The sequence below is a fragment of the Stegostoma tigrinum genome, chromosome 15 (genome assembly GCF_030684315.1).
Source record: "Stegostoma tigrinum isolate sSteTig4 chromosome 15, sSteTig4.hap1, whole genome shotgun sequence".
In the NCBI taxonomy this organism is placed as follows: domain Eukaryota; kingdom Metazoa; phylum Chordata; class Chondrichthyes; order Orectolobiformes; family Stegostomatidae; genus Stegostoma; species Stegostoma tigrinum.
Genome location: NC_081368.1, coordinates 52,311,419 through 52,338,364, shown reverse-complemented (window position 1 = coordinate 52,338,364; position 26,946 = coordinate 52,311,419). Strand labels below are relative to the sequence as shown.

Here is a 26,946-nt window from a genome sequence, read left to right as displayed (position 1 = left end):
GAAATTTCAAACCAAAAGTCACAATATCTGAACACAACGGACCAGCAGTGGACTACAACCCTAGAACAGGCCACAACATGCAGAAGCAAAGTAGTTTCCAAAATACCATGCGACGACTGCCACAACATTACATCGGACCGACAGGAAGGAAACTAGCCATCAGAATACATGAACATGAGCTAGCAGCAAAACGGCATGAAAAACTCTCCTTAATATCTGTACACTCAGGCAATAAAAGCCATCAATTTAACTGGGACAAGGTAACCATAGTAGCCCAAACCAAACATAGACACGCACAGGAATTCCTAGAGGCATGGTTCTCCACCCATAATACAAGCAACAAACATATAGAATTGGACCCCAAATACAAACCCATACAGATCAAAACCAGAAATGACACCACTCACCATTACGGACCAAACAGTATAAATTCCAAGTGTAGCAGAATAACATCGCTTCATCTGTGGCTCCGCTGATGATGTCACCTAGCACGGTGACAAAACACCTGAACAAAAACAAGCCAGCTCGGCGAGCAAATCAACAACCTCGCCCACAAGCTGAGCTACAAATCTTTGCCAAAACTTTAGGGAGCAGTCTAGGTGGCTGCTGCCCATCAGTGATTTCGATCACAGTTAATCTAGGGTAGAACTTGCACCTTAGTCTCGAATGCCATGGCTAAAACTTTCCATCTTCATCTGATTCTCAGCTGGACAATGAAAATGAAAAACGTTTGCCAGCACACTCAGAGTGGACAGATTAAGTTTGATTTTTGTTTTCTCTGAGGAGTAGGCTTCACTTGTGTACAATGCAAGGCCATTCATGAGGCAATTACATTAATTCGGCTCTCTCAGATTCTAGACTGAAGATAACTGCATTCGCAAAATTTTGTGCTGAAACTCATGCATTGACCAATTATGTAGAATATAAATGAAAACAGAAACTGCAGGAGAAACTCAACTGGTAATTACTTTGAATACAGAAACAGTGTTAACATTTTGAGTTTAATTAATATTCTTTGGTCGATTCAAAGAAAGTCATTGGAGTCAAAAAAAAACTCTGTTTCCCTTTAAAGAGGCTGCCAGGCTGATTGAGTTTCACAAGCATTTTCTGTTTTTATTTCTGATCTCCATCCTCTGTAATATTTTGCTTTTGTAGAGTCATAGAGTTCTACAGCATGGAGACAGGCCCTTTGGCCCAAACTGGTCCGTGCTGACCAAAATGTCCATCTATGCTAAGCCAATTTCCCTGCACTTGGTTCATATCCTTCTAAACCTTTCCTATCCATGTATTTGTCCAAATACTTTAACAATCCTGGTCACATGTGATCCTGATCATGTCGTTGATCCAGATTAATCCCAGCAATCTTTGTGAAGTAGACATCATTGTCGTCACTTTTTAAAGTGTCACATTCCAGGGTCTCGTAGGCTGCGGAAGGGTAAGGAACTTCTTTCTACTCATTATTGACCTGTACATCATTGGCAATGTGTGCTTATAAATATAAATTAGGTCAAATGCTTATCCATTACTGATAGAATCTCTACAGTGTGGAAACAGGCTCTTCAGCCCAACAAGTCCACACTGACCCTCAGAACATCCCACCAGACCCATCCCCCTATAACCCACCTAACTTAACATACCCTGAACACAACAGGCAATTTAGCATGGTTAACCCACTACCCTACACATCTTTGGACTGTGGTAGGAAACCGGAGCACCCAGAGGAACCCCAGACAGACACAGGGAGAATGTGCAAACTCCACACAGACAGTGACCCAAGGGTAGAATTGAACCCAGATCCCTGGTGCTGTGAGGCAGCGGTGCTAACCACTGAGCCACCGTGCCACCCTAGTAGTCATTTATTGATAGCAAATTTGTTACTGCTCCAAAGGCTAACAGCCAAAATAAATTGCAAGAATTTTTGCTTGCTCTTTCTTCATTTTTTCTGTTGTTACTATTAACTTTTAGTGAACAGCTGTTTAAAGTTATCACAACATCTAATGGTCCCATATTGAAAATCCAACATGTTGCATTGCATTGGACATTAGGGAAAGTAGCACTTCTTTGGGCAGTGTTCTAACATCCTAAGCATGAAGGAAGAATAGCCCCGTGCCTTATTTTTAAAGCTACACTTAAAATGGTATTAACAGACAGATGATGAATTATAGAACATATTTACAAATGTGATGTTTACTTTATTATGACCTTAAAGTCTTAGGAGGATGACCCCAGGGACATATTTGGCTCAAGGGCCCAGATGCAGGTTCACCCTCCTCAACTTGAATTTCTTCATGGCTGGGGAATTCAGGCAGGGTACGGGAGGAGTCACCTGGTATCTCTGGACTGTCCTGAGTGGAGACATCTTAGAGGCCTCCATCTGCCTCCATCCTGCTGGCACCACCCAGTCTCCTTGAGAGGAAGGGGATTCTGCAAATGGATCAATACCCCTCAACATCTGTCATCTTGTCAGTGATACCACCAGTGGTTAAAGCAATGGACTACAAGCTAATAAGCTTTCTATTTGGTCTAGCCCTCCATGGCAGCTACCAACCTTCCCAAGGAGACAGACCGATGTCTGGATGCAGGGTTAGCTTGGTCCTGATAACCTAGGTAGACTTCTCTGACCTTTGATCCTGTTTACGGAATGTCTCTGACAAACGTGCCTCCTGCTTCTGTTCCTGCATTTGCACAGTTACTATTGGCCAATCCCACAGGGTCCCTCTTCTGCCTGGGTCCACGTAGGCGCCTGCTCACCTGATGTCCTCTGGATGCCAATGACCTGGAGCACTTCTTCCTCAGCCAGCTGCAGACATGACAGAGATGTGCTCACCAGATTGTATACCCGAGCTTTGTCTTGCTGAAGAATGGTTTGAGGTGAAAGCCTGTGAGCTGCTGGAGGGCACAGGAGAAAGCCTCACTGGTGCTTCCAATGAATGGTCTGTGGCTTCTTCCTCAGAGGTGCAAGAGGAGCTGATGACTGGAGGGGCTGGGCCCTTGCAGGACAAGTGTGTTTGGGTGCAGTTGGTGCCGACAGAAGACAAGAGGGAATGGGTTGCAAATAAGATTAGAATGCATGCTAAGATTACATACACAGTGGTAGTAATGGGGGAGCAGTTTAGCATAACCCAATGAATCATACTTAGATGCTGAGACATGCGTCACAGTGTCACTACATAAATGGCCTCAATCCTCTCTCGTGCATTCAAGGTTTCTCTCCTCATGAGGAATGAAAACAAAAACATCAGACACCCTGCCACTTACCTTGACCCTCTCGGCTCCACTCTGAGCCATTTCCTCCTGGAACAAGACAAGAGGCGGAATTGACAGAGGTGAAACTGGCTGTCACTTTTAGTGGGGGTGCAGGTGGGGAGAAAGTGGTGAGGAGTCCCAAGTGAAAGAAGTGTGTGCAAAGGGCAGCAAGGTTGGTAGTCTGTGAGGAGGGGTTGGATGTGAGGTGCCGAGTAGCTGCATGCGGTGATGGCAATACAGGACACGAGCTTTGCTGGAGTCGGAGGCAGTAGTGGAGTTAGAGTGAATGTGAGACAGCAGAGAGAAAATGATGGTTCTTACTCTTGCAGCGAGCCTACTGTGCCTGATCTTCTTGTAGTGTTGCTGTGCTCCTCCAGCCTATGGAAACAGCACTCACCCAGGTAGCAACTTCAAACCAACCTGAAGTTGGGGTCAGGAGTCTGGTGACCACCTCTGGCAGTCATGGAGGGTAAGATCAGCCTTGTCTTGACCAGCCTTTTCACCAAAGAGCCTTCAGGTTTATGCAGGCAAAGTTGAGAACTAATTAGCTTCTCTCAGACACTGGGAACTGTGCAGCACCACACAGTGATTCGCAAATCCTAGATTACTGCATTTGAAATGTGCACAACTGAGATTTAAATATGGCACCCAGAGTGTGAATGTCAGAAGTTTCTGGCACTAGTGAGCACTTTCACCATTGCTGATCGCAAGATGCCATGAGGGTGCTGCTGGGGAGGTTGAATGAATCTTTAATGAGGTGAGCAGTGGAGAAGTGAATGAGAAAAGGGGCTCGTGAATGGAACCTTCAATAAGGCTCCCCGAGATTGGCAGCCAAAATATTTGAACATTAAACCCATAGTTACTAAATAACATTGAAAGAGTCAAGTACTAAAGTTTTACTGAAAGTACAAAATTTATTACCTACTACCCTGAGAGAAAAAAAATGCCACAATGTTAAACACACACATAAGCACAGATAATACGTTAAAAATAGAGAGTTCCTGGTACAGTCAGGGAGAATAAAGGTTAACTGCTAAAAAGGCCTGAGAATCCTTAAAGTGTGAGATTTTTATTTTGTGACTTTTTTTAATGTTTGACTTGTATCCTATGTAGTGGTGGAATCTAGTGGTATGTTTATTTTCTTCTACTTAAAAAATAGTTCTGTCTCCTTTTTTGAACAGATCATTTTGTTCACTGAAGGAATTTTACCAAAACCCATTGTAAAATTCAGTTTTGACTCAGCATTTGTGTCTTTGCCCCGAAAGATCTCGGAATTTGGTTGTACCATCAATTTTTCTCTATAGTAATCCATTTCCACACAACAATGAGGCAAAAATGGCTGTACAACTCAGGAGCCACATCAATATTCAGTGTATTTATTTTTAAAAAGGAGGAATAAATTCTCCTTCATCTTTCAGCCCCATGCGTGTTTTTCGATGTGTAGGTGGCAATGATAATATTGACATGCTGGACTCTAGTTGGAGAACAAGATTAAGGGGGTATGAGGAATATCTTTTGTATCTCACCATCCCCCACAATGCATTGCTGCAAAATAGAATCCATTGATTTATTCCTTCATAAATTTAAACAAGCTTACAACGTATGTACACAAATCGAGCATTTTAATGTAAGGCACGTCATTAATATATGTTTTAATATCAGTTTTTTTAAAATTGGGATTATGAAACAGTAGTAGATGGGTTTAGTCTGTGTCTCTGAAGGGGTTTAAAGATTAACTTGTAAATATTCAAAACACAGTGTTTAAAGAGGTACTTCCTGGACAGTAATGAGATTTTGTTTGGGAGAGTTCAGGAGTGAACAAAGTGACCAATGTAATACTTCCAAATAAACGATTCTGGAATGTTTTAGGAGGCTTAGCAGAAATAATCATTTATTGGGAAAAATAGCTTTTGAGTTTCAGCTGGCAGTTTTGCAGAAGCCTTGGTTTAAGCTGGATGTGTAAAGATTTCTGAAGAAGGGTCCTGACCCAAAACGTCAGCTTTCCTGTTCCTTCGATGCTGCCTGGCCTGCTGTGTTCCTCCAGCTCCACACTATGTTATCTCTGACTCCTGCATCAGCAGTTCTTACTACCTCTCATTGCAATTGAGAGTTCAGTTAAAATAAGGGCTGTATGTTTAGGAAAAATAATAATATATCTTACAATCAGACCCTGGGCAAAGTTGTCCACCTTGTTTTGGTTTCAGACAGAATATGCCAAACTGTCTCAGGTGAGGTGGTATGGGCGGTCTCCCCTCCTTAATTCACCAACAGCCTCAGTTGAATGCAACAAGGTTAACTTAAGAAAGTTGTATCAGAGATAATGAGAACTGCAGATGCTGGAGTATCCAAGATAATAAAATGTGAGGCTGGATGAATACAGCAGGCCAAGCAGCATCTCAGGAGCACAAAAGCTGACGTTTCGGGCCTAGACCCTTCATCAGAGAGCCTGTCTGATGAAGGGTCTAGGCCCGAAACGTCAGCTTTTGTGCTCCTGAGATGCTGCTTGGCCTGCTGTGTTCATCCAGCCTCACATTTTATTAACTTAAGAAAGATCCTTTTCCTTGTCAATTCCCTTCTCCCAGGCTCAAATGAACTTAAAATCATGGAGTCTTACAGATCGACAGCAAGGGAACAGGCCCTTCGGCTCAATTTTCCCATACCTCCCTGTATGTTTTTAAATTTATGTTTTGAGGCTAATTCAACCAGACTTCCTTGAATACAACACAAAGTGAGATTTTGTAGTTTTGATTCCTTTCAATAATGATTGAAGTGCAACATTCAGTGACACAAGTCTTGGCTTGAAGCGAAATTGGGATCATAAATAAAACTTTGTAGTCAAAACTTAGGTGACATCATTTCTGAAAGAAATTTGAACTAATATGTAAAATGAATGATAAAACTAATCAGGAACTTACACTGTCTCCACAAATACATGATCCATGTGTTTATGGGTGTGTTTACGTACATTGCCCTGGAAGTTTTGTGACCTCATTCAATCAGTAGCTTAGTCATGCAGATGAAATATCTTTGAAGCATTTACCGTGGTATAGCTGTGAGCCACTTTTAGCAGATTCATGCAGCCTTGAGCATCAGCAAAGGATCTTATTCCCAAACAATTTGATGGATGGAGCTGTTTCATAAGAAAGTTGCAGCATACGTCCACCACTTGAGACAGCTGGAGTAGACATGCTGCAGCCAATAGGCTCTCTATAGTTTCCTCTTTCAGCTCCAAGAGACCTGTGAAGCAAACAAGGAGATCTAACAAATAGCAAAATGGAAGAGTAGCAATACAATGTGAAGCATTATAATTTGATTCTCAGAGGAACAATTGAAAGATCTTAGATAATGGGAACTGCAGATGCTGGAGATTCCAAGATAATAAAATGTGAGGCTGGACGAACACAGCAGGCCAAGCAGCATCTCAGGAGCACAAAAGCTGACGTTTCGGGCCTAGACCCTTCATCAGAGAGGGGGATGGGGGGAGGGAACTGGAATAAATAGGGAGAGAGGGGGAGGCGGACCGAAGATGGAGAGTAAAGAAGATAGGTGGAGAGAGTGTAGGTGGGGAGGTAGGGAGGGGATAGGTCAGTCCAGGGAAGACGGACAGGTCAAGGAGGTGGGATGAGGTTAGTAGGTAGCGGGGGGTGCGGCTTGGGGTGGGAGGAAGGGATGGGTGAGAGGAAGAACCGGTTAGGGAGGCAGAGACAGGTTGGACTGGTTTTGGGATGCAGTGGGTGGGGGGGAAGAGCTGGGCTGGTTGTATGGTGCAGTGGGGGGAGGGGACGAGCTGGACTGGTTGAGGGACGCAGTAGGGGAAGGGGAGATTTTGAAACTGGTGAAGTCCACATTGATACCATATGGCTGCAGGGTTCCCAGGCGGAATAATTTGTTTTGCTGGGTCCCAACTCTCTCCCCAGAGCTAATTTTGACTCAACTCAATTAGTGCAGACATGGCAATATTGGAGAAAAGTGTTTATGTTGGAGCCATAGATCTTTTCGTAATCATCTAATTAAGCACAACTTCTAAACGTGTTTTTCCTCCAATTTGGTTATTTTCTGCTTACCTCAACAGGAAATCGCGTCATTGCAGCAAGTTATCTGCAGTTGCGTTTTCGTTTTTAAAAATGTTTCCACATCCAGTGCTTTATATCCTCTCAAAATAAATTTGACCACGTAATTAGATCAGAAGATAATCGTGTTAAAAATATTAACAAATTTCTGCATTGCTTTTTCCAATAACTTCGATACCTTCCTGACATATCACAACAGTTTTGGCCATGATTTCTCTCCACCCAAAAACAAACAGACAACATCGCTGTATCACTTTATACGCACGAACACCATCTCAAAAACTAACAGAAGAATAGAAAGTTATATGCAGCAAACTAACGATGGACACATCCCACCCTCTTCTCCATTTCTGTCACTGGCCACTCCACACTCCTACTGGTCCCTCCTGTGACTCTCCACTCAGTACTGCCAGCTCTGCATCTTCTGGCCTCCTTGTGGCAGTCCTTCCTGTAGCACTCCCCACTTCTAGTTTCCATAGATCTGATCATGTTGTGAAAAATTAATGAAGAAAATGACACCATTAAAGAAAAGGATGTAACTAGCAAAAAATGATGAACAAAAATAACAAGCCCTGTGATTGGAGAAAGGATTAAAGGGAGGAAGAATAAAAACATTAAGGGACAGAAATGGAATCAGATAGAAAATCATTGAAAAGGAGCTTGGAACATCTAAGGGTAGCTGAAAGAAATTTTTGAATATTGTTATGATTCTGGGTGAGTTTAGGGGGAGGTTGCATTAAGCTTGATCCAATCTAATGATGTCACACAATTTTAGGGTGAGAAGAAACAATTCAGCGTACCATTACCATTGTAACGAACCTGACTTTTCAGATTCCTGATAGTCTTGGCAATGTTGCCTAAGAAGTCAAAGTAACATGTTCCTACAGCTATCATTCAATAATCAAGCTCTCTTCGTATAAGAGAAGTGCTTTTTTCCCTTCACATTAAGACCTAGTAGTGATTTATCCTCCGCAATAGTGCCTTAGACTCGGCGTAGAAAATGGGATTGGGGGTTGCCTTGCAGACAGGTATTGTCCCTACCTCGGAGCTGGAAGGCCTGAGTTCATGTGCTACTTGTTCAAGAGGTGTGTCATAACATATTTAAATCGGTTGATTAAACATATCCAGCAAAAAGGATTGAGATTGTTTAGCTCAGTTGGCCAGATGACTGGATTTTGGTGAGATTAAATCCAAGAGCACTGGTTCAGTCCCCATGCTAGCTGTTATAATTCATAGATGCTCCACCCCTCCACCCTGCCTCACCTTATGTCATCCTTATCAAATGGTTACAGTCAACTGTGGTTTGCACATCACTGGCCAGGCCGGTATTTATTGTCCATCTTAATTGCAGAAAAGGGTGGTTGAGACTCAACTACATTGCTGTGGGTCTGGAGTTACATGTAGGATGGACTGGGTAAGGATGGCAGATGTCTGCCCCTAAAGGACATAGCAAACCAGATGGGGTTTTTCCTGATATGCATCATTCCTGGTCATTAGCATACACTTAATCTGCAACGGCGGGATTTGAACCCAGGATTTCAGAACATTGCCTGGGTGTCTGAATTCATATTCTAGTGATAATACCACTGGGCCATTATCTCCCCTAAGATTAGAAGTCTGAATTACCAGAAAAACATAGAAATGGGATTGACCAAAGTGACCAGTAATTTCAGGTAGCAGGCCGTGGAAGGGATCACAACACCTGAGTTTCTGCCTCTCTTCCATCATTACATTTGTGCTTGGGAGAATGCAGTGTCGGCCAACATGATTAAAGCCTTTAGACTGATGGGCACCATTTGGGCTGGAATGCATCATCATTCCAGACAATCACATCTTGATTGGATTTTGGTAAGTTTCCATTCTAGTTTTGTATGTTTCTGTTGACTTTTACATTTTGTTCCATCATAGTGTCCCACCAGTGGCTGTTTAACCATTTAAAACTCATTTTAGAAAAGAGTAGAAAGAAGAAGTGTTAGGGTGTTGGTTAATGCCAATACCATCCAGAAGCTCCTGACCATACTGAAGGGACCTGAGAGTGCACAGGGCATTAAGATGGTCAGGCATGATGTGACCTTCCAGGTGAAGAGACGGCCGTCTGTCTAGAATGTCACTGGCCCGACAGGCCATCCCTTGGGGTGCAACATTTTACAGTCAGAGCTTCTTAGGGAAATTCCCTCTGTCTATGTCAAAACAGCATGACGGCATTTCCTGTACAGAATACTGTTGCTCATTCTCCGCCTTGGCATGACATTCTACCTTCTGGCAGTGGAAATCCTCAGTAGGGATCTTCATTCTTTCCATAGGGGATCTGGGTGGAGTGTGTTACCTGTGGTAGTTCAATGTAATTGTTGACTAAACAAGTTCATTGGGTACCAGGCCAGTTTTTATGCCCTGGATGAAACAGTATTTTGTGTTCATGTTGAATGTTTTCATTTACAGCCCTCTTTAGTTTATTTAGATCATAGAATCCCTATGGTGTGGGAACAGGCCTTCGGCCCAACAAGTTCACACCAATCATCGGACCATCCCACCCAGACCCATACCCCACAACCCATTTAATCTACACATCCCTGAACGCTACGGGCAATTTTAGCATGGACCTAGCCTGCACATCTTTGTACTGCAGGAGAAAGCCCACGCAGACACAGGGAGAATGTGCAAATTGCACACTAATAGTCACCTGAGTGTGGAATCAAACCCAGGTCCCTGGCACTGTGAGGCAGCAGTGCTAACCACTGAGCCACCATGCCACCCCTTTCTTTTCATGTTGTTTCTAATCAAATGATCATCTAATACCTTCTTAAATACCTTGATTGCCTCTACCACATTTCCACATGCATGTGCCATGCATTGAACCGCTTGGTTTGTGGTCACCTATCGTAGAATCCCTCCAATATGGAGACAGCCCATTTGGCCCAACAAGTCCACACCTAATCTCTAAAGAGCATCCCACCCAGATTTACCCCCCCCCTCCCCCAATAACCCTGTATTTTCCAGGCCTAATTCACCTAAAATGCACAGCCCCTGGACATTATGGGCAATTTAGCCTGGCCAATTCAACTAACCTACACATCTTTGGACTGTGGGAGGAAACCAAAAACCAACGCAGATGGGATGAAGAATGTGCCAACTCCACACAGATAGTCATCGAAGCTGGAATTGAATCCAGGTCCCTGGTACTAGGAGGCAGCAGTGCTAAACACTGTGCCACCCCACCATGCTTCTTGTTGCCACTCACATAAAATCTGTACCCTTTATTTCTTGAATGGCTCAGCAGGCTAAGCAAGCCTTAAACTTAGTTTGTATGTTAACAGCACAGGTCTATTTGCTGTAGTAGGTTTATTTACAGATAGCCCATGACCCTCAAAGATACCGCTCAGACAGTATAACCAAAACCTATCACCATTAAGTGCAACGCCAATCTCAGTCTCAATCTCTCCTGCCCAGGACCTGGCTTTCATTCATTCATTCATTCAAATAGGGCTAGTCTTACAATTTTGGTTATGCATCAACCCCATGCTCCTAACTAAAGGCACTCTATGTGTGGAGGGCAGATTAAAGGTCCTCCTCATGGTCTTGTTCTTAGATGAGCCAAATTAGTCTTCAACAGGCCAAGGCAGAGGGCAGTGCAGCAGGTTATTGCATGTGAGTGTCTGCCTTTCTTTCTTGGTCACAACTGTACTCAGGTATCATTTGAGAGAGAGCATGCAGTGTCCATTATGACATTAGAAGAATTCAGAGACTGGTGGCCATCACTGGTGCTGGGTTGCAGTACCACATCTGATGTGAATGCTTTGATTAAAATTTGATAGCCTTCCGTTTCAGCAATGTAAGTTTCCATTGAGCCTTTGATTTTATTTTCATTGTATTTTGTTTAGAAGAGTAGAAAGGGAGTTTGGTGACTGCTCTGCACCAACAATAAGCCACCTGTTGTGGACATTGCAACGTATAAGAGAAACCATTAATAGAACTGAATGATCCACAGCAAATGAGCATGCCCTTCTGATAGATAAACCAAGTTCTTGAAAGTCAAGAGCAAATGCCCAATGAGTATTCATGTCACAATGTTAGCTTAAGTCTCATATACAGAACATAAAGCTTCATTTGAGCAACGCCCTGGAGGGATCTATGTAATTATAGTTATTTTTTACTGCCGAAAAAAAAGAACATTGCTGGGTAAAGGGGAAATTAACACAATAGTGAGAAAGGATATTAGCTCTGACAATGTCGAGTCTGCATGGGTAGAGTTGAGAAATACCAAGGAGACAAAAAAAGAGTGGTGCTGGCTCAATGTGCCGAATGGCCTACTCCAGCACCTATTGTCTATTGTCCATAACATTTCAAGTTCCCTACTTCCAAATTACTATTAATTATTCATCATTTAAGTCCAGTACTTTTAACAAAGTCTTTGGATTGGATATACTTAAATTTAAAAACACAATAATGCTTAATGTAATTATTGACATATTTGGCCATGCGATTAACAATTTTTTTTTACATGGCTACAAATAAGACGCAACGGAAACATATATCACAGTCTTGATCTGTTGAACTTCAACAGAAATGTGAACTTGAGCATTTCATAATTTTCCAAGGCAGGAAGCACAACCTGGTTAGAAGTATACCATATTAGCAGAGGATTTTTTAAAAAATCAATTCACACATCCTCTACCTTGAAATATGTTCAGAGTCAAGACATTTGACTTACATGTACTCTGAAATATTGCTGTATTGAAAATGGAGGTTGACCTCCAGTTGCTACTGAATACATCGTAAAGTTTCCTATAAATATTGTTACGGTCACCTGTGTAAGCATAATGAACAAGTGCTTTCAGTGCATCAGGATCAACACCCTCCATTTTAATTTCTTCTTGCTTGGCCTCACGCACATCATTTGTAAACATGGCAGCAAAGTAGTCGGAAACAGCACTAAGGACAAGCCTGAAAACAATGGAGATTCCATCAGAGATAAGCACAAGACCTTTGTATTAAATGTCACAGTATTTTTGTCAACCTCATTAGGATGGCACCATACTTTAAAAAAACAACTTAGATCAAATATTTTTATATGACCATGTATAGCAGTTATCAAATCTTTAGTCCAGGAAGATAATTAAAACTAATTAACTACATTTAATGAACTTATATTGTGCTGTCTAAATTTCATATTAGCCAATACATAATGCAGAGTAGGTTAAGCAGAAAGATATAAAATATTGACACTTTGATGGATAATTGCCACCAATTAATTAATGGAATCTATGAACACACAAATTGAAATTTTGTTGTGGTTTCAGAGAAGTATTAATTCTGTAAATGTCAAGAAATTTTACTCTGTTTTTAGCTTTTAATGAGATCAGATTTGTTCAGCAGATACAGGGTTTAAACATTGATTAGGCTTTGTTTAAGCCTTGGCTTCTTGAGCATTAAGCCAAAAGCCTTTAATCACCACCATCTGTCACTTCCAAAAGTTCACAACAGGGACTCGAGAGAAACAAGGACAATGATTTAATGTTTAATTCCTGCTGTTAAACTTCAACCCCTATTCGTATGAAGTTATAATTTTAACAGACTGCATTGTTGATTTACTAAGAACTACCAAAATGAAATCACATTCATTTCCTTTACTCCAGGGAGTTTTAAACGTACTGAAACAATCTTACCCTTATAATAATTTATTTGTTAAAAGTCATTCTTAGTGGCAAAAAGATACATTGGTATTTTATCAAATGCATGACAAGCAAAGAGGTTGTCATGCTAAATAATCGAATCGCACAATTAGGATGTTTTCTTTCCACAATATTAGGCCTCTTTGTTTCTTTCTTTTTTATAACAACACTGATGATGATAGAAATTTCTAATACAAGGATCTAACTTGATATCTCATCAGTACCTTATGTGAGGGCAATTAGAAATGAGACACAAATGCTGGTTTTGACGATGACACTCTCAAGCTAAAATAATGGAAAAAGACATATGAATATATACCATCGGAGGAATATTTGAATTCCTTTATTTCCATTGGCAGCGCTCTAAATTGATGACTGGCTTGCCAATTATATCATGGTTTTGAAGGGTCACCGGACCTGAAACATTAACTCTAATTTCTCTTCACAGATGCTGTCAGACCTGCTGAACTTTTACAGCAACTTCTGTTTTTGTTTCTGATTTACACTGTCCACAGTTCTTTCGGTTTTTATTGCCAATCATATCTTGCCAGACTACTCTGCATTTTTATTTCCTATCTACTTAATTCAAATTTTAATAGGCAAAAATTAGCTAGGTTGTGGATTAAAATGAGACGGCAGCAAAATCTAAATAAGTTGGTAGATCTGCCCCCTTCAAAGCGTTATCATTCAGTAGCTTAGTGAAATTGTTCAAAGTGAACCAATTCAGACTTTGTCAGGAGAACATCACAGCTGATTCCACAAGACTTCAAATACAATGTAGTTCACTATCACTGATAGTATAAGCCTTAAGAAACACTGAAATATACTGTGAACTTTACCGATGAGCAGGAATCTTGTGATCCCCTGCAATCAGAAGAACATCACACAGTTGCTTGTGCTGGAGGTAGTTCTCCATTTTCCGAAATGTCTGCTCTGCATGATTCGTTGACTGGAAGAACTCATCTGAACTACCGGAACTCATCCTAATAGGAGAGCAGCTGTTCAATGACAACCTGCAGGTAGAGAAAAAGAAAGCAGATTGCTAATGACCACTGGAAACCAAACCTACAACCATAAATACATTTCACACTTAAAATGTGCTTCAGAAAGTTGCTGTGAAAATCAATGCTTAGCCAGTCTCATTTAATATAAAACAAGCTAACAAAATGCTGTAGAACTTTGGATCTCTCTTTGTTCAACACAAAAAGCGGCTAACCAATTATAAGAACACAACAATTTATGAGCTATTCTAGTAGTTCCATTGGCTTTTACTGTGTACAAAATTGGGCCCAGAGATGAGAAACTTCAATTATAATGGTAGTTTGGAGCAGCTGAGATTATTTTTCATGGAGTTGAGAAAGCAAAGAGGAGATTTGACAGAGATTCTTAAAATAATAAAGGGGCTGGACAGAGTAGATGGAGGCAAACTGTTCCTAATCATGTACAATCAAAAACAAGGGGTGGAATTCTTTTGATTCAGAGGGATTGCCTTCATTCAGAGGTTCCCAGCACAGTGAGTCATGGGCAGGATCCAATACCAGTCCAGGACCTGCTCAGAATAGTCGGAATCAGGATCCAGACCTCAAATAGCTTGGTGGGAAAGCCACCATATATCTTGATATTTTTCATGCCCTATTGTGGATTGTTCTGCTCCTGAAGTGAGACAGCGGCTGTTATTATAGGAGATGAAAATGGGTGGCACAGATATTGCTATTAAGCAGGTGGGGAAGTGTCCCAAGTAAGTGAGGAGGCAGTGCAGATAGTAAGCAGAGTTAGAGGTGTTAGAAATGGGCGACAATGAGTGGAGAAGATATTACAAGCAAGAGTGAGAAAGTTACAGCATGGGTATCATTGGGAGGCTGGTAGAGCAGCAGAGACAGAGTGGGGGTGGAGTATTAGAGAGAAGATAGTGGCAGTTACAATAGCAGAGTGAAGAAGGACATTGACCTTCTCCCCACACTGCTGAGCATTTCTCCAGAGAGCTGAGTTTCTTCAACTTGGGTGGTATCATCAGGCCAAGCTGGAATTGGTCTGGTATCATGGCTTACATAGATGGTCCAGGCTAAAGGAGTGTTCCTACCTGTGTAGCATCCCAACCAGCAGGACCCAGTCCTGAAATTGGGGCACTGATATCACACATTCTTCTGTGTCCGGGGCTAATGTCAGTACTCTTGCAGGGCATCACCGGGCCAACAGTGCTTGTCCAGGAGCTCAAGGTCACCTACATCCAAATGACGCTCATGAATTTCAGGACATCTACTGAGTGGTCACTTGTTCCAAGACCTTTTTAAGATGGCACCAGCACTGTAGGTAGTGTTCAAGCTCATCAGTGCATATTCTCTCCAGGCCAGAGGCATTGTCTTCTGTAAGAATCTTTAGTCTTTTTTCTTGCTTTTTTCTTCATCTTTGAGGCTGGAGAGGTGTCAGCAGTATGGTGGCAGAGGGACAGGGACTCCTAGCGGAGATGCAGTGACTGGACCCTGGACTGGTGTCGGCCCAGAGCCTGGTCTCTTGACGGTGATGGTGCCCAGGATGAGGACTCCCAGCAGCAGTCCCAGACTCTCTGCGGTGGCGATGCCCAAGTGAGGACTCCTGGTGGCAATAAGCCTGGAACCTGGACTCATGGCAGTGTCAACCAGATGGCAGCAGCAGAGCTGGGCTCTCTCTCTCACACCACACACGCCATCATTACTGATCTTGAAGTGGGACTCCTTGAGGACCGGAACAGCTTGCTGAGACCTTGCAGAAGCCCCGAAGCCATGCTTAAGACACCCGTTTAAACAGAAGATGAGCTCTTAGTTAAATATTTTATTTGTATCCTTATCATACCTCAAAATGACTCCAGACTGTGGTGAAAACACACTTTTTGCTTCAAGTTGTTTGTAAACAATAAACAAACCATTCACTCATTCGAATGGCACATGGAAAGACAGAGCAGAAATCAGCCATGAAAGAGATGCCATAAGGGTATGGTCGCTAGGTTAGTTTGGTAAGATACACTGTGAAAATTCGTTACACCCTATGGTGTAAAACCTGCCAAAAGCCTCAATGCAACTTGAAATCAGTGAGAAGTAAAATGTAACGTTCAGCTCAAGATGGCACAGATTTCAAGTAATTTGTAAAAGAATCAAATGCGATCTGAGCAGAAACTGTTTTAGACAGCAAATTTGATCTGAAGTGCAGCGCTTGGAAATAAGGTGGCGGCCAATTCAATTGAGCCATTCAAGAAGGCATTGGATGATTAATTGAGGACAAAGGCACTCAGTTGTAATGATCATTCAGAGAGCCGGGCGCAAACACAATGGCCTCCTTTCACACTGTAACAGTTCTGCAATTGGAACCATATAATCATAGAGATGCATAGCACGGAAACAGACCCTTCAGCCCAATTCATCCATGCCAACCAGACATCATAATTAATCTTGTCCCATTTACCAGCATTTGGCTCATATACCTCTAAACTCTTCCTATTCATATACCTCTGAGTCTCTGTGAAGCCTGCTGAAGTAATTATTTTAGAAATGTGAAAAATAACAGTCATGAGAAAACTTATGCTGGTACATTTGAGAAATGCAACTCATTATTGGGTCCTGGATGCTTCATAAATTACAATATTACTAAAATAACAAGAGGCAGTCCTTCACTTGAAATAAGCTTTTCCAGATCACATATTATACTGTCTACTTCTACAGATAATTTTTAGCTTGCAAAAAGTTTATGGTTGTGCTGCTGAACTGGAATTATTAGCTTTAAATATGTAACTAAGAAAGGTAGCAAGTATTAGACATGTACATTATTAAAAGTTGAATTCTATCTTTCACGCAAATCAGGAAAAATGTGGTAAATGTGAACATAAGAACTGAAATTAAATGATTATTGAGCAATTTATATTATAGGTTGTATAAGCATAGCTTGAATTTAGAAAGTTGAGGTGTAATTAATCAATGTATTTTAAATGATCCAGGCAAATGATAGTGCAGATGCTGATAAAGTAGTTGGTTTGATGGAGGAATTCAGAACCAAAGAACATGACTTTAAAATTAACATTAGGCCAAATTAGGAAGCATATTTTAAATAAAAGTTTAATGGATATCCGAAGCCCTAAAAGTTGTGGATTGTGGGCTAAGTTATATTTTCAAAACTAGCATCAATGCTTTTGTCTGTTAGGAAAGGTTATTGAGGGATTTGAGGTAACTAAGTTCAATTGAGGGACAGCTCATGGTGTGATCTCATTGAATGAGAAAACAAATGTGGGGTTGAAAGGCTTTTTCTCATTGCTATAGTTTAAAGTTTACATCAAATGAACTGAATATTGTTGAAAGTAAATCACTTCGGCAAATAACAGTTGTCCAATGGAAGACAAAGATATATTCCTGTCTCAGATTTATTTTGGTAATTGCTAAAAAAGTTTCAAGCTTGTTTTGTTTTCTATTATAACAATTGTTCTGCAAAACAATAGGCACTTGGCGAGTGCCAAGTGATCACGTTAAATATAAATTTTCTGTATGCTTTGTTCAAACACGTTTGATTGGCTTTTTATAACTCTACAGGCAAATATTTAATTATAATATAGTCCCAGCAACTGTGAAAGTTTAGTAATCATCCTGACTTATCAAGATTAGAGTCTGCCTGGAACCTCCAAGGAGAATTAGTTAAGCCACAAAAAAATTGCAATAATAAAGAAAAGGCCATTAGTTTTCCATATAAATTCCTATTATGGTTTTCTATTAGCTGGCATTAAATAAGCTTAACGCGTAATAGAATATGTCATCTTACTGCAATAGTTGACTGGTAGTAAAGAATTTAATTGCTGTAAAAAAGTGAACATGTGGACATTTTTCATCTCATCAGGAGAGATGCAAGAATGCTTACATTCAACAACTTATACTGTATGAGAAAAGGGTCATTATTAGCTGAGAACCAACTCTGATTGGTTAAGCCATTTCCATTGAGTATGTATCAGGAAATTATTGCCACCCATGATTTCATTTAACTAAAAAGTAACACAAAACTTGGACATGTTCTTTCAGCTTACAATGGACAGACTCTTACATATGAGTATATGTAGCAACAAGCAAGTGTATGTGAGACACATTGCAATCCCTACTGCTATTTGTAATTTGTTTGTTCATGTAATTCTGAGCAAATTAGTGCTGGGTTTGTCCTGATACTTTTAGCTTTGCACACAAAACTATCAGCAATATGCCTTTTGCTTCAGCCACATTCTACTATTTACTTTTTCAATTTCTGGAAGTGAACAGTTGAATCTAGCAAAATATCCAGTGATGTATGTACTTGTCACTCTAAAGACACATCTGAAACACGTGCTGTAATCAATGATTTCAACCATTAGGTAAAGGGGCATTTACCACAAGAAGATCATGCCAGAATCAAAGTGAAAAGTTTAATAGGATCTAATTTATTCAAATTGTAGCAATTCCAGATTCAATATTTTGATTAGAATACAATATCTGTCTCTATAAAACACTGTTCTGTCCTTCTTTAGCAGTGCCATTACTTTGATTATAATGTTTTAGTGTGTAAAAAAGAAATAAAAATTTTGAAATACAACCTCACATTTGGAAAGTCTCCTCCTTAACTCATATTTTCCATGACCTGATGCACACTCAATTATTCACTTATTTCATTGCTTTCACCACAGCTTTCTCACAGTTTAAATTTGGAAGCTTTGAAAAATTTAGACTTACATACACAATATGACAGAACTCCATTAGATGGTCTCAAAAAAAACATCAGAATGAGTTTTATAATAGTTCATTCATGAAGAATTTTGATCTAACAGTAAAATTGCTGTGCTCCTAATGAAATGTTATTCACTCCGTTGTGTGTATAGTGTCTAATGCATGTACAATATTCTACATAATTAACATTATCATTGTTACCCATAATTAGTAATGATTCTTTTTCTTATTCACTTTTGGGACAAGGTTGCCACTGACTGGACAGCATTGCCATTAAGAAGGTGATGGTGAGCTGCCTTCTTGAACTGCTGCAGCCAGTCCTGTGTCATGGGTAGTCCCACAACACTGTCAGGGAGGGAATCCCAGCATTATGACCCAGCATTACTACTGGAATGGCAATGCCATTCCAAGTCAGAATGGTGAGTGGATTGGGGGGGAGGGCTTGCAGATGATGGTGTTCCCATATTTCACCTGTCCTTGTCCTTTGAAATGGAAGTAGTCGTTAGTTTGGAAGATGCTGTCAAAGGGTCTAAGTTGAATTTCTGCAGTGTATCTTGTCAAAAGTACACACTGCTGCTACTGAGCATCGGCAGTGGAGGGAGCAGATGTCTGTGGAAGTGGTGTCAATTAAATATCCCGATGGTGTCAAGTTTCTTGAGTGTTGTTGTAGCTGCACTTACCTTAGCAAATGGGGAGTACTCCATCATTCGATTTTCACAAGCTTTCATCTAGAGACATTGGAGAAATTTATTTACAATTTTTATCAGAGCTCCTAATCACACTATAAAATATCTTGGGGAAGGATGGGGAATGGTGTTTTTAATCACAATTTATCTATTGTCAAGTTAATTTATTGGAATCTTGTGCTTATATTTTATATTAGCATCCTGTCACCATTTTAGCAGCTAATTTGTCATGGTTACCTACAGTTAGAAATCCCCATTACAACATAAGCTGGAAATTCCAGTCATTTAGGTTGTTAGCACTTTTATAAATGAAAGCAAACAACAGGGGCTTACACAATGTGAAAACAGTGAGACAGCAAACATTTATTTCTTGCCTTCAAATCTCCCAAAGCTTCAATTATCCAACATGCTAAGTGATCTGTTGTGAACACACCTTGGCTATTTTCTTATAAATGTTTCCATTGAAAAAACTGACAACTTAGTGACAATACTCAAGGTTTCAGCTTCACATGTGAAGGGTGCTCCATAAATGCTCATACTTTTAAATAAGAAAACAAATCATTGCAAGCAAATAGATTACCGATTAAATAGGAATAACTGAAACATACTTAACCCGTATAAATGTGTGGGATTTGTTATAGGGTGTAAGAGTCTGCACAAAAGAGGCAAAATTATTTACAATATGGCACTTGAGCATATTTAGGGTGGCATGGTGACTCAGTGGTTAGCACTGCCACCTCACAGCACCAGGGACCTAGGTTCAATTCCAGCCTCGGGCGACTGTCTGTGTGCATTTTGCACATTCTCCCTGTGTCTGCTTGAGTTTCCTCCGGGTGCACCAGTTTCCTCCCACAGACCAAAGATGTGCAGGTTAGGTGGATTGGTCATGCTAAATTGCCCGTAGTGTTCAGCACTGTGTAGATTAGGGGGATGGGTCTGGGTGGTATTCTCTGAGGGTCAGTGAGGACGTTTTGAGCCGAAGGGCCTGATTCCACACTCTAGGGATTCTACGATATGATATTCTTAATATGTCACTTACAGAAGAACTAACTAATGGTTTAACTACATAATCTTTGCAGTATGGTGATGGTGGCATGCACTAGTAAAGGTGGGGAGTTTGTGGGGAGGTGATGCATGTGGATGGAGGTGGGTGAGAAGGCAGCATAGCAACTGGGGACTATTACCCAATCCCCAACAGTAAATGTAGCCCATTATTACAGAGTCAATGAACAAGACCCAGATAATAAGTCTTAATCCCTCAAGATCCCAAAATGTTCTATCACCAAGTTCATATGACATCAAATCAGGTGGTACTTAAGTCACTCTTCAGCATTAAGCGTTTCAGACCCTTACATCCTACACAATATTTCCCACATATTCCAGGGCATTTTAAGGCTTCTAGTGTAGATTCAAGCAATGATGGGAAATAGTCAATGTATAGCATTGTCCATTCACCCTTTTATTTTTTATTAATTTTTTTGAGGTTTGCAATGCAATTTTCCTTTCACTCAATTGATAATACAATCAATATGTACTGAATGAGATTATTCATGTTTTGCAGTTAAGTAATGAAGCAATGATTCTGGGAAAACTATGAAAAAATGATTTTTTAAATGGTAATAGTAAATTCAGAGCTATGTTTGGAGACTGTTTGGTGTTTCAATATGTTTTGATGAATTGATTAATTCGATGTTCTGCAAATAGAGTATTTTCAACATAGGCAACATATTTTCATGTAACCCTTTAAATTATAAAACATTGTAAAGTGCCTCACACAAGTGGTATAAGGCAAATTTTAACAGCAAATAATAGAAAGTGATACTGGGACAGATAACCAAAAATCTGGCCAAAGGTGTGAATTTTAAAGATTTTAAACAGCTAGGTAGAATCAAATAGATTCTGAAAGGGAATTTGAGTGATTATAGAATAGGCCATTGAAAGTGCTCCAGCAATGATGGTGTATTCAAAATTGGCGATGCTCAAAAGAGTTAAAACATTACAGGTGTCCTGACTCGTACGGGCGGTTACAGAATTAAAGATGTTGAGGCCATGGAGAAACTTGGAAACAAGAGTTAAAATTTTAAGAACAAGGCATTGCTAATTGAACACCCCAATGCAAGCAAGTCGAGTCAAAAATAGTGGGTGCATGACTCTTATATGCTAATTTGAGAAATGTGAGTCCAGACAATTTCTGATTCGTGTTCTCAATGTCTAAACACCAACCCATCCATCTGGAATTTTCACTTTCAAGAGTAGAGGCCTGCAAGCTCCGGACATAGGTCCAGCTGGGATGCATTGCTGAGGCTTCCATTCTAGAAGGTCCTAGTCTGTTCACTAGTACAACAGTCTAGTTCTCTATGTGACTCAGACTCCATGCCCATTCATTCAATATCAATGTATACAGAAATCACGAGATATATAATAGTATTGGAAGGCTGTGAAATATCAAGAAAAAGAAAATAGCCGATTCAAATTCCGGATGAAATTAACTATGTCAAAGAAGTTAATACAACTGTCAAATGCACATGACTCTTGAAATTCCTCTTGAAAATAAAAACACTTTTTCATCTGAAGTGTTCGTATTCTGTCAAAATGAAGAAATAACCATTCAAATGTCTTCAAAATGGCTACTTCCATTGCCTTCTGATAAAGTCAGTCAGATAAATCATTGACTGTGACTGCCATTACAACAATGTCAACAATCCCTGCTGAGCTAAGTCCATTAGTGGACACTGGATCTCAGCCAAACTTGCATAATAGAATTACATTGCACAGCTGAAAAAATAAACTGACAAAACTCAATTTTGAAATGTCATTCAAGTGGCCAGACCAGATTACCACCAACTACTCTATTTATTTTCAAGGCATCAATAGAATTTTTAAAGACGATTTAAAATTTACACATCTATTGACAGCCTGGAAAAAGGTTTCAGTACTTAAATCAATGTACAACTGAAACCACAAAGTCTAAAGAATGCCTTTAAATCAGAAGTCCTATGACTGCCAAATACAGAATTACACTTTATCAACTAGATAAACTACCAAAATGTATCTGAATACACATACACACAATGCTGGTCAATGTAATAGATGTCATGTCACTTAGCTTTTAAGAACTGAACTCCATGGTCACTATTGAAAACAAAATTAAATCATCAAATATCTTTAGAATTTTGACATTTGAAGTTGACAAGACCGTTTTAACTTGCTCATCAAAAGATCATCAAGTCTTCAGTAGATTTCCGCGAGGTTCAGCTAAACTGGGAAGAAGAGAGGAATGTTGGGTGCCCATGAGACATAGGAAGAGAAATAGGCCATTCAGCCTATCAAGTCTGCACTGCCATCTATGGAGATCATGGCTGGTCTGATAATTCTCAACTCTACTTTCCTGCTTTTCCCATAGCCCTTGGTTTTCTTGCTGACCAAGAGTCAGTCTCTCCGCCTGCCTATCCACCTGTTAATTTATCTCAGCCTTTAATATACACAAGATGTCAGCCTCAACAGCCCATTGTGCTAAAGAAATGCACAGATTCACACCCCTCTGAGAGAAGAAAATCCTCCTCATCTGTGTCTTAACTGTGTGACCCCTTATTGTGATTCATGCTGCCTGGTCCTAGAACCTCTCACAACAGGAAACAACTTTTCTTTCCACATTTACCCTGTCAAGTCTTTTAAGAATCTGACATATTTCAATAAGGTCACTTCTCATTCTTCTATATTCCAACAAGTGCAAGCCCAATCTACTCAACCTCCTCACATCATATGGTCGCTCCATTATTGTTATCAGCCTAATGGACATTTTCTGGACTGCCTCCAATTCCAGCATATCTTTCCTATTTGCAGCATTCAGTGGTCATACTAATGCCTTGCAGTACGAGTCAGGGGATCAGTAGTTTACTAGGAATAGGGAAGAAATTCGGAGGTGGATCTCAGGAGCATAAGTTATGAGTTTTGAGGCTGAAAGAGAACAATGCAAATTTAGGCAATGGGACAGAGAGCAGATAGGTAAGATAAGGCCCCTGGAATAGGGGGTGTTTGGTGTGGGGCTATACTGCCGAGAGAGTAAGATGGGATATGTATAGTTGTTGCTCATAAGGGGACAGCATATATTGCCTCTGATTTTACCCTTGTAAATATGTTTAAATTGACTTTAGTTACTACTAAATGTTCTTTCAATAAAAGCCCTGGCAGCCTCAGCCTATATGAGCTTGCCACTTTTTTTCCCCTTTTAAAAACATAATAATATTTGAATTAACTAATATGGGAGCTGAACATTTGTACTAAATCTTCAAATAACCTCCATTTGTCAACTCAATTTTAAACAAGCAAGGTAACAAAATAATTTTAAATGAAATATGTCTTCTTGTTTGAGCAAACGTTACAGTAACAACTGGAGAATTTTCTAACTTAGCTAACTCAACCAGTTGAGAGCCCTGATGACCACTCATACTCTCTGCCAGGAAAGGTCATTTATCAAGAGGTATTAAGTGTATTCCTTTGGAATATCATGGATATGTTTAGAGTTTAACATTAAAACCTGCATCACACTACAATCTCTATGGTTGTGGATTTGGCTCTATGGTTTTCACAGCCTGAAATCTGCTGGATAATGGGGCCTTTTTTATATCAGTTCATTAATCTACTCAATTTTTGATTAAACAATTGGATATGTCACCAAGTACATTGGTCATACAAACTCATGACTGCTTCAACATGTGCATCATCTGTCATCAGTAGCAGGATGGTTTATTACATTCTAACTGGAAGACCTACAGTCATTGTTCCATATGTGATCCAGGAGACTCCTGCTAATGGTACTCACATGCCAGGGATAACCAGCTAGTGGATGTGGATTTAGAATGACATAAATGAGTTGGAGTCAAAGCATGGCCCTTTCCCTCCAAGTACATTAGAAATTCATGTAATAATGTAAGGGAGGAGAAAAGACATTATGATTAGTTTCTGGAACTATTGGAGCTCCTTATTATAACGCATATTCCTACAGAATATTTCAAAAACGATAAATCATCCAAATAAATTTTGACACTCTTCTAAATCTTCATGCTAATGTGTTCATTGTAAAAGTTGGAGGGAAGTGATAAAGGTTATAAATATACAGTACCTGTGCTTTCCATTTTTATTATAAATTCAGAATAATTAGCACCTTCTATTTCTAAATTACAGTTGCAATTAGAAGAGAAGAACTGCCAGTATATATTAAAGTATAGATACATCTTTCACTTTTTCAGAAGAAACTTAGTTTACTGGTGAATTTTCCAGCCTGTACTAATTGTCAACTATTTTTAGCGCTCCTTTCTCGAAGAGCTGAAAAATTATAGGTTTCTCACTTTATGAATCAGCTTAGTAGAGCATTTTAGCAACTTGGATGGGAATTTGAAATGATTGGCAGAACATAAGATTTCTAAGCCCTTCTATCTCAGCCAGTTACTTCTCCCCATGGTTAAAAATACAGCTTTCCATTCCCTGAAGTGTGGTATGTTTATTGTCATCACAGAAATTATACGCTGTAGATTAGGGTAACATTTTGTTCATATTGTTATATCGAAAATGATGTGTTAAAAGAGGCATGTGTTAAATTCACTTTCAGACCAAACAGACTACACCAGGGTAAATGTACATTAAAAAAATCCAAAATGCCCAGATATTGGAAATCTAAAATAAGAAAAAAAAACTTAATTTTTTGTGCTAGTATTAACAAGGTTAGTTGTCAACAAAGTGTCTAACAATCAGTGGTCACCATCTGTTAGCATCTCATCTCTGCCAAGTGAGTGGGTCAGGCAACATCTGTGAAAGCATCCATGACAGAATCTGTGTAGTTCTGATGAAACATCATCAACATGTAACATTAACTCAGTTTCTCTTCACAGATGCTGCCTACCCTGCTGAAAATTTCCAGATTTTTCACATCAAGACCTGATATTGCTAATGCAGTCCTGAGAAATTGTATGGAGCCTTGGAAGAAATGATGATTGATTCTTTATCTCACTACAGGCAATCACCCAATAGTCCTTTGCAGATTGATTCAAAAATTATGTTCCAGTAATGCTGTTGTGGTTGAATTAATGAGAATGTTAATAAGTGGATGACTGAAAAATCTGTCCCTTGATGCAAGGTTGATTAAGAAGCATGCAATAATAATGGTGCTTTTCTCTTGCTTATCACACTATGCAAACAGACAGTATATTGAGATCAGGATTGGAAAATCTATCTTGTTATGCTGGCATGCTCGCTAATGGTATAAAACCAAATACTTTATCTAGAACATTATTAGGATAAAATTGATAACAGTGGCCAGATGACCCAACAAAAATACTTCCAAACTGCAGAGAGTGTGTATCTGGAACATCATTTGGATATAACTGATAGTAGTGACCAGATGACATAAAACAGTTATATCAAATCTGCAGGTGATGAGTCAAATCCATCTTGGAATAAAATTTGTAGCCTGAGATAGAATATATTTCACCTAGGTGTGTGAACATGAAAGTAATAAATCTTCATACAGAAAGTACATCAAAACTCATTAGTTTATACAGTTATTCAAGCAATATTTTTCATATGATGACTTGTGTCTGGTTGTTATTGAATTTTTAATAAATTGAATCATACATGTATTACCTATTTTGGTCACTGGATAAAAATGACTAATAAATTTGAGAATCATTTGTCTTTCATTCCTGATATGGTGTCACATTCTAATATTCTAAACAAAAATATAAGGCTAAATCTAACTTCCCTGTGAAAGCTTCAAGGCCTCTACATCAGAGCAGACTCCCTCCATCCCAGAAGCAGAACCAAGGAATGAACTTAAATATAGTGAAAGGAAGAAAGTGAAAGCAAAAAATGTGTTGACAGCAATTGAGACACCTCCCATATTCAATCAAATGACTGACTGTGGCCAACCCCCAACACTGGGATGGTAGACTGCCCTTGTCATACTGTGTTTGGACACCCTAAATGTTTGAGTCCTCCATGAACTTCAATGAAAACATTCCCTCAAATTTCAAGACATAATCCCCGAAGTGTGTTTGCTGCCTGAGTGGCTGGCACATGAAGCAGGAGTGAGATTGACGTAGCACACTGCCACACAGCAAGGTGTATGTGCCCTTGATTGAGGATGACTCAGGAGCAAAGCAATCTGCCTGTTTTTTGAGACTGCTGGTTTGGCTTGGCAAGATGAAACAAGGCTGGGATGCTACGAGCAATCAGGTAGTTGCTAAGTGTGCGAAAGTTAAGAGAGCAAAGTGAGGCAGCCTAGACCAGTGTGTGAGCTGGGTGTTTGTCCCTGCATGTGCAAAGTGTCGCCACTGCAGCATTTAAGCTAGCTGCTGGTGCGGGCTGCAATGCAAGTCTGTGCTTTCAGAGCACACTGCCAGCGCATTGGAGTGGAGGAGATGGACTGACAGTTGTCAAATGTCAACATCCATGCAGGAGGACTGATTGTAATTGATGCCAGTACATCTTGCCCTAAGTTACAGTTTAGTCACAGGTATCATGGACGTCATTCAGGCAACTGGTAAACCGATCCACCAGATACGTGCCTTGGTTTCTT

The 26,946-nt window shown here is 40.0% G+C and overlaps 1 protein-coding gene across 4 annotated transcripts in view; it reads right to left on the bottom strand.

The window, feature by feature from the left end:
• Positions 1-26,946, bottom strand: part of LOC125459074 (kelch-like protein 4) — a 302,979-nt gene that overhangs the window by 54,524 nt on the left and 221,509 nt on the right. For 3 of the 4 annotated variants that reach the window (XM_048545019.2, XM_048545020.2, XM_048545018.2), the window contains exons 2-4: positions 13,825-13,998; positions 12,121-12,257; positions 6,287-6,483 (exon numbers count right to left, since the gene is read on the bottom strand). In XM_048545019.2, coding sequence (XP_048400976.2) covers positions 6,287-6,483; positions 12,121-12,257; positions 13,825-13,998 — 508 coding nt within the window. Of the gene's footprint in view, positions 1-6,286; positions 6,484-12,120; positions 12,258-13,824; positions 13,999-19,367; positions 19,416-26,946 lie in introns of all 4 variants that reach the window. The other variant, XM_059651483.1, reaches the window with a different exon arrangement.